Here is a 9461-nt window from a genome sequence, read left to right on the forward strand (position 1 = left end):
TCCACAGAGGTTTCTGTCATGTCTCCGAAGACCCGACTGTCACTCTTTAAGAGGAGGGTAATAATAGCCGGGCGCCACAGCAAGTGGTGGCACAGGCGATTTTAAAGAAACATCAGGGAGACGGTGACATTTGAGTCTACGAGGAGAGAAACCCAAGTGCTGCAACCAATAAAGACCCCCACCGATATTCTCACTAGGCTTATAGAGAGGGAGAGATGGAGAGAGAGACAGAAGCAGAGAGAGGGGGCGAAAAAGCAAAGAGAGATGTCAGTGTTAGATGAAAATGTGTTGACCTGGTGATATTGATACCCCGCTCATAACCTCTACAGGTGTGCAGTGCCGTCAGGAAGCAGCTCTGGGTGTGGCTATCTCTATGGATAACAGCCAGAATTGCAGACCTTATCGTTTTACAGTACACTCACCGAACAGTCTGCCTCGTTCACTTTGAAGTGCTGACAGCTGAAATGATTTTGTATTGAAAATAAAACTGCAGAGCAAATAATACATGAAACCACAAGCACAGTGCACGGATCCTTTTTGATTTTCATATTTGCATTCTCTATACATTAAACCTGAAGCTTCAGGCACATAAATATGGAATCAGGTTTGTTTTAAAAAAAATAATTAAAAAAATATTATAAAGAAGATTTTAAAGTTGTCACTTGTTTCTTGATTTTCTCATTTGAGAAATATTCTGCTGAGATCGACTTTTAAGATTAATGACATTTTAATTGAGCAGATTTAACAAGGATGTGATGATTTTTTTTTTTTCCACTGTTTGAAAGACAGATCTGGAACAATCTGTCGATCAGTGTCCGACACCGTTACTACGGCCGACCTTCTTGATATGACCCATAAAAAGAAAGAACAATCTAACTTGCTAATTTGCCTTCTGTGGTACATGTATGCCACTAAACACTCATCTTACAAAAATCAATGCAGAGTGAAGGAAACATGTTGCTGAGGAGAAATTAAATATGAATCACTGACTTTGACAAAACCATATAATTACTGACTAATGCTGTTTTAACTTAACTTCACTCTAAATCATTTAAACGGTGTAAATAATTAACTTTTTGAGTTGAGTGTACAGATTTTCTGATGCCTGTACTGAACAGCAAACACAAAAGAACAGTGGTGTGGAGCCTGCTGCCTCAACAGGAACTCATTTGACTCACATTGTTAGTTAAAATTCAATGCAATAAATTGACTGCGTAAAGTGTTTTTGGAGTCTAAGTGAATTCAGACTTCACATAAATAGCTTTGGGGCCGTTTTTTTAGTTTATCATCAGAAAGGTATTGACTGAGCAGATGCTTTGAACCACCATAGAATGTGCTGCTAGTCTCAAGTGTCATTAGCTTCAGGGCTTTTCCAGCTAGCGCCAGGTAAAGATTAGATAACAATCAGCCCTTTAATAGATACTGTTGGAGGCACTGGAGCCGTTCCTGTGCTGTACTGTTCATCTGACGCTAACAACAGAAGAAGAGAGAGTGGAAACCGATGTCATTTCCTCCTTGGTTTCTTTTCTATGATGTGCCGCTGAGCCCAGCAAGGAACAGGGCTGTTGTTAAATTACATGTAACTGTTGGCTCATACTAGTGTCAGTGTCTGTGTGCTTGTCTTTGGGCAGCTCCAACTAGAATTTGAAGAGGCAAATTTCAAGAGTGGCTTTTATTAAATATGGATAAACTCCAGTATACAGAAGACATTTTGAAATAAATCTGATATATTTGATTATTTTGGTAATAAAGATTTTAAACACTCAGAAAAACTTTGTTCCAGTCATCACCAGCCGAATAATATGTCATTTGAATGGCATGCCATAAGCCAAAGAGCAAACGTAAAGTAAAAAAGGCTCCTTACCCTCCAAAAAAAAATTAAAAAGTTGTATAATGTAATGTGCATTACTTCAGTAAAATTCCAAAAGTACAAAGGGCTTTTTGTTGGATGACATTCCTTTCTTAATATACTCCGATTATTAAGGAGGAGTCCTTTGTATTGAGTAGAGAGCTCCAAAAACATTGACACTTGAGGAATAACATCTGCATGTTTACTCAGGAGAAGATTCATCCCTGATAGCCTCCACCAAAATGAAGAGGGGGAGAAAAAAACAAGTGGAGGAAATTTGTGGAATCCCATCTGAGATTGCTTCCCTGATGGATTCCTTTTCCTGTCAGCTCAGACGAGAAATGAAGCCGGAGAAAATTAACTCCTGATACAGCTACGCTGAATTAGACAGAGAGGGGGAAAAAAAAAAACCTACACACTTTTTAAGGATTCCAGCCTTGTCATTTTCAATTTTCTGCTCTTTGGACATGCTTGTATTCAGATTCCCCAACATCTATTCGCCATATCAATCCTAATTAGACAATCTGGGCCCACGAAGGAAGGGAGCCGAGTTATTTGCATAATTTAATCATAAATACTCAGTGATACATATTTCCAAATGCATTTGTACAATTATCTTTTCATCCTTGGGGCAAAAGTATTAATATGATTAGGCAATAATTCTTTAAAAAAGGGAAAATAGGAAACCAGCAAGTGTGCACTCTTTTTTAAACTCCAGCTTTGGGCTATATGAAAAATTAATTAATTTCAGAGGAAAATCAATTTCTCTATGTGACCATATTAGACAGAGGCAGGCAAAGGCCTGCATTCCTTCTCCAATCAGGAAATCTCATCTGCTCCCTCTAACTTCTGTCAGTAGCATTTAACATCCTGGTACGAGCGTCTGTGACTTCCGCCACGCTCCCTAAATGTGCTGTAATGTGAAGGAGCCCGTGAGTAAAGACAAGCTAAGGGAGCACTGACTGGGGAAAGAGGAGAACAGAAATAAGAGTGACCCAAAATCTATTGCTTGCCTGTCAGGCAATCAGTTTCAGTGTAAAATCAGCAGGTAAAAATCACTGTTAACAAATCTACTTTAATAAGCTAGATAAGTCATATTGACAGATAGATTTTAAACAGCTTAGGTCAGTTGTCTATAAAAATCAAAGTTAATACCCCCTTATGGTTGTTTAACATAAAAATAGGTCATTTTAATGTTCAGCCTGGAAAGACCTGATGTGGATGTGTGATTTTTAAAAGTGTCATTTGGTAGAAGAAATAATTGGTAATTCAATTGCTGTTGCAGATCCAGTAAAGGCATGCAAATAAGATAGGAGCTTGGACAACTAATGCATCCAACAGGCAAATTAACAATACAGGCCTCTTTGCCATGCAAATAGCCTCTAAATCCACAAATGACATTAGACAGTGTCTAACAAAGCCTCTTTAACAAGTGAAATCTGTGGGTTCAACTGTCTTAGCTCAGCCTGACTGTAAGTTAGGAAAACATGATCTTAAAAGAAATGAAGAAAATAAATATTACGTTTGTCAGCTGAGTTAGTAAAAAAAATGTTTTAATTTGCACTCGTTCCAACTGAATAAATGTCAAGTCAATAAAGCAATTCTGATTTTCAAGGAGGCTATTTGTTTGCAAAGAAAAAAAAGGGGGAAAAAACACCTTGCCGCCATCTGCCAACTGCACAGTTGACTTGAGCACATGTACTGTACCTAATCAAATTTAGCAGAGCCCCACTGAAGGATTAAAAATGTAAAAAAAACAAAAAACAGAGAGAACTGCAAAATATTTTTTTTTCCCTCAATAAAGAAACAACACACAACACAAGGGCCAATTTGACTTTCAAGGAAGTACTTGAATAGATTTGGATTTTAAACAGCTTTGTATACCATTATCTCCCTCTCTCTCCTCCTCCTCCTCTCTCTCTCTCTCCCTCTGTCTGTGTCTCTCTCCCTCTCTCTAATCAGGCATCTGTCACTCTGTTTTTGAAGTTATTATCGCCCAAGCTCCCTCTTGGATGTGGTTGCTGGGTGACGGGTATCTTAGCACCCACTCTGACTGGGAATGATTTGAATGGAATCCAGAAATCTCCCCTGAGTACCTGTAAACACATCCGTGCCTTGTAGAAAACAAATATATTATAAGAGGAGAGGAGGGAGAGAGACAAGCTGGCACCCTCAGTGGCAGCTCACACTGAGCGCTAAACAAAACAATTACCGTCATTTGCAAATATGTGTGTTTAGGCATAAACACCCTTGAAATAGAAACAAGAGATGTGATAGCTCTCATACCACTTGCTGTCATATCAGTATCAATTAGGTGCATTTGTAAAGGGAAAAAAGTCGTCGCTCCACTGTGACCTGTCACTCGTAACATTTCAGAGTTAGATCTTGACTGAAAGGAGCCGGGGAAAATCTATTTAAGAAGGGCATGTAAGTGAAAAGCCGTCCCATTCCCAGTGGTGGGACATTGTCTGGGGCGTGTGGTTAACCTTCAGGGGTAGACAATGATTGTCAATTAACTGCTGCATTTCTGCGCCCCAGCATCGGATTGTCTACCCTCCACAAAGCAGACCAATGAGAGATATGCGATATCTCCGCACCACCCCCTCGTGTTATAATAACCTTTCAGAGAGTTCAAGTGTCACGCAGCAATAAGAACCTTTTCCATCCCACCGCAGGGAAAATGAAAAGGAAAACAAGTAGCTGGAACAGAGGGCTCCTGGAGGGCTCCTGGAGGGCCAGTCATAATGTAAGGGAGATTACTGAACCTGGATCAGTCTGGGAGGGAGAGGGAACACTGCTAATCTGGCACAAGAGTCCTTAAGAAAATGAAGGGTTCGAGAATGACTATATTCCTCGTGTCTTTAAAGATGAACAGTAATTACTAAAACACTGTCACTTATTAGGGAAAGCACACGTAGTTCAAACACTCCTCAAAAAGGATTTTTTTCCACTACAAATTTTTGGATTCATCTCTGAAACACACACACACACACAAGAACTTTTTTTTTTTTTACAAACACTAAAATTCTGACAGCGCAGTTTTCCATTTAATATGTTCAAAAACTGTTACAGGGAACAATTTGGTTGGAGCTTGTTTGTGTCCACATCAAAACTAAAACAGTGGGGAGCAACGGTGCTCTGTGATGCTATTCACATTCACACTGTGTGCAAAATGAGAGTAGTGTTGTTTTAACACAATAGACCGTGGGAGGGGAAAAAACAGCATGTGAAATAGTAAGACCCATTGTACAGGAGTATTATTCACTTCATTGTTACCACTCGGCCACTGTATAAAAAGAGTAGTGACACTGTGGTAATAGGGCCAGATGAAAAGCTAAACTATCTCAGGCAGCAGGCTGTTGTTGTGTAACCTGAGTGGGTTAAACCGGTGATACTTTTTTCATCTGACAATAAGTCAGAGCAACATTGACTTTGGAGGGGGGGAACTGCTTTTCACCTACAGGGTAACCTGCGTCCTGTTTACTCAGACTCATCATTTTGTCAGCAGCAATTCAGTGACAGACGATATAAAGCACACATCCCAGCAAATAAAATCAACTCTTTCTAAGTAACAGAAGCCTTTTATCCAGCGGATGCCTCACTGTTCCATGATGTAATTCTCCAAATGGGGCAGGCAGGCGGGCAGGCCGGGGTCTGAGTGATTGATTTCAACCCAGCACCGGGAGAACCTGGCTGCTTTCAGAGACAATTACAGTCCTGTCCATGTGCCCGTAATAGCCCAGCACTTTAGCGTCATTAAAGCGACGCGAGGCACTGCATTATCCTTTAACCCCATCGCTGGCCATCCCCCCATTGACAACCCGAAGAGTTCAACCACATACTTTGTCACCTGAAGCCCTACGCCAGACTGGAGAGGAGGATCACCGCACCGTATGTTTCTCTCTATGGAGAGGAAGGGGGCTGTTCTGCTCCCTTGATGCTTTATGTAAATGATGCTTAAGCACCAAAGTGCACAGGTGAGTTGTTGAGACAATTGCTAGTGGAATGGAAATATGGTGCTGCAGCATATCTATAAGCTCCAAATATTGTATGTGAATGTGTATGGCTATTTCCAGGCAATCATAAAAAGAAGGAGAAGAGTGTTTGTTGATGGAAAAAAATATCAGCTACTACTATAGTATATATATTGTACATATAGCTGTCTAACAGCAGTTAACGTGAATGAACTACATGAGAAAAAAGACTTGGGAGGAAAAAAAACACTAAAAAAATGATCATACTCTCACAATATTGTGTGAGTTATTAGGCTTTTTTTCATCTTGGCTTGATAGTACAATTTGCAGTTGGAGCATTTTCTGAGGGTTAAAATGTATTTATTAACCTCATCATATACAAAAAATATATTTATGCTAGCTAAGAAACTTCTGTGTGTGTGCATGTGTATTTCTGTGTGTGTTTTTTTATGTGCATTTGTGAAATTTAAGCATTCATTTACAAGTCAGAATCAAGTTTAATCTCACACTATAATTTTCCAAAAGGCTGCATGCTCTTCAAACCGAGACAACTGAATGTCTCAAACTGTTTATGGCTATTCCCCACTGATGTGAGCCTTTCCATCATATTTGCATTTCCAGCTCATTTCTGGGTAGGAGATCAATATGGAATCAATCATAGTGACAGGTAAGATGGTAAATTTGACCAGACTGAACGATCCTGTGAGACTGAACAATACATCAAAGCTAGAAGCAACAGGACAGTAAAAAAAAAAAAAAAAAAAAGGCTTTTAATCAAATATTGATCTCCACTTAAATCATTCCATATTAAAACATATAAAGCTCAAAATATTTGATTTGGTCATTTGGAGTCATGTCTTAATTTTCACATGTGGAGCTGTTTACCTCACTTACTTTTTTATGATTGTTTCTTGTTATACAGAAATCAAGGCTGTGTGATTGAGGCACATTCTCATCTGTGTGTGGGTATGTGTCTGTGTGTGTGTGAGATAATTATCCCTGGGATTTACAAGGTAAAAAAGACAACTGGCTTCATATACTATTTTTCAACAGGAGCCATGAATGTACTGTAACCTCCTTAAGAAATGTTCTAGTTATCAATACTAAGATTACAATTAATATAAAAAAATATTGCATGTCATCTAATTCTAATAAACTGGGTTTGTCTTGTTTACTTTCTGAAAAATTAAAGTCATCACTGAAATTAAATTGACCCTGTGGCGAGGGCATATAATAAGGCGTAGCCTAGTTTTATTTTAGGTTAATTTAAGAATAACGTTGATTTAAAATGTGCCTTAAATTAGAGGCTAATTCAAGAAAAGCATGGGTCACAGAGGATGACTGGGCTCGTGTTTCTGAGATTGTCTCTGCAGTGGCAGCTCTACACCTGAAGTTTATTCAACAGCACTGTGTGACTGTAGTCTTACATTATCGATCCATTTGTTCTGAGGCAGACAGGCTATCCATCATGGCACAACTTTACACTGCACGTGTTAAAAAAAAAAAAAAAAAACTTTCGCCAAACTTTTTTTTCACTGATGATGCGCGCTGGCCTCTTCCCGTCCAACTGACAACCTTACAGCACATCGATGTCAGGATGGGTTTTGACACACACACGCATATTCACACACTAAATAAAACAAACGATTATTAAAGTCAGCTACAAAGTGAATCATATCGCTTGGACCGCTTGTTTAATAGAGGGAAAATGTCTCCCCCTTCCTTGCTTCTGCGCCTTTACGCACGGCGGTCCGTGCAGACATTTAAACCATAATGCCGTAAAGAGCTCCACACTAACCTCGCATTGGTGCAGTCGTTGTACAGAGTCTCGAAGTCTTTTCTGGAGATGAGTTTACAGCGGTTCACGCCGGGTTGGATGGCGCCGAGCCCTCTGAGGATGCGGACCTGCTCCACATTGCACACCACCGGCGTGATCTCCAGCCGCTTCAGCTTGGTGTAGACCGTGTGCAGTCCACCGACCAGGTGCTTCAGGAACAGGTCGAAAGCCTGAGGAAGGCAGATGAGCTCGCAGCCTTCCACAGTGAAAGAGGCCACTTTGGCACCGCGCAACTCGACCATCTTGCACTCGTTGTTTTGCGGTATGTTTTCAACAGGCGATGGAGTCGAGTACACGGGTTTGCTGGGTGGTAAACCCGCAGTCGAGGTCGGGATGCCCGGGCTGCTGGTGCCGATGAGCTCTGATCTGAACAGGTTCTGTCCGGGTCCAGACGGGGGGGCCAGGGATGGAGACGGTGATGAAGTTGTCGACGGCGGGGACGTCGTCGCGGAGGGAATCGAGATCTGAGGCGGCGGGACAAGAGGAGTTGGTGGGATCAGAGCAGCCGGTACGGCCATGGTCACCTACTGGAGGGGAAGAGAGTAGCCGAAGTTCAAAGTATAAAACCCAGCCTGCCGAGACACCCCTAAATGAAAGAATCCACCAGAGTTTAGCTCCTCGGATAAGTTGGGAAGTAAAAAGAGCTGCCGTAAAAAAGGCGTGCTGAGTGAGGGGTTTGGGGGGGCTGAGCGGCGGGACAGTGATCAAAGATAGGAGGAGGAATGACAGGAGGAAAATGAGCTGAAAAGTGCAGCTCCGCTCTGTGGATGAGTTGTTGTTGTCACACGGTACAGAGAGGGAGGAGCTAGGGGACAGTGGAAGCCTTTGAAGAACAGATAACTGTGCTTTGGCTACCTCTGAAATGTTTCAGGTCTTTTAAAACGTGACATTGTTTGTTCCACATGACAGAGTTCCGGTTATATCAAATCATAATCGTGTAAAAATGTGGATTATTTGTTTTTATCCGTGGTCAAAAGAAACATGCACTCACTGGATATATTTAGGTTTTTTTTTCTGGTTATAACAGTGTAACAGCAATACAGGTTGCACCTGCTATCCAACTGTAAGCAAACCCACTGCAGCATACTGAGCACTGAAGTCATTTAAAACTAACTTTTGCAGGACAAACTTTCTGCAGACTTTAAATGTTCAGTACAGGCATTAATGTCTTTTTAATTAGTCCTTTGATTATTTTATTTACACAGCCAACGTGGCTTTGGCATTTTCACATGAAGTAACAAGGATGACAGTTATTAAAATGCTCATCAGATAGTGCACAAATATGATAGTACTGTCTGATCATGGTGACTTGCACATACTAATCAAAGTTGGACTGTAATCACTGATCTCCAACAGATGGCATTTTAAAAGTTGCAGTTCTGCCTATTTCAAGTTAAATAGCTATAATAACTATTACTTTAGAATTTCAGGTGTCGTCAAGCAACGTGTCCTATGAAAACACGGGTAAAAATGTTACCAGGCTTAAATCTGCTATACACATACAGACACCAAGGAAAGAAATCATAGTCCTTGTATACCACAGCCGATCCAGAATTTGGCATTGAGTGAGAGCAATGGGGAAATAATGTTAGAACCTATCCAAAAAAATAAATATTAAAATGAAAAAAAAAAAAAAAACCTATAAAGACATCCTGTAAAATGCTAATCGTTCACTTTTTGGGTGTCGCACAGTGACGCAGCGTCAACTTTTGCCACAGTACACACACTGCACAAACTACAGACAGAGCACTTGTAAATTGAGGGGTTTCACTATTTTATGAGGCTGAGTCGTGAACCAAGC

General features: G+C 40.6%; 1 protein-coding gene across 1 annotated transcript in view; it reads right to left on the minus strand.

Moving 5' to 3' along the window:
• The window catches only part of dachd (dachshund d), a 91968-nt gene extending 83637 nt beyond the window's left edge, over positions 1-8331 (minus strand). Inside the window, exon 1 of the mRNA XM_062431511.1 lies at positions 7622-8331. Coding sequence (XP_062287495.1) covers positions 7622-8178 — 557 coding nt within the window. The 5' untranslated portion in view covers positions 8179-8331. The remainder of the gene's footprint in view (positions 1-7621) is intronic.
• Positions 8332-9461: the final 1130 nt, after the last annotated feature.

This window comes from Scomber scombrus, chromosome 13, assembly GCF_963691925.1.
Source record: "Scomber scombrus chromosome 13, fScoSco1.1, whole genome shotgun sequence".
Taxonomy (NCBI): Eukaryota; Metazoa; Chordata; class Actinopteri; order Scombriformes; family Scombridae; genus Scomber; species Scomber scombrus.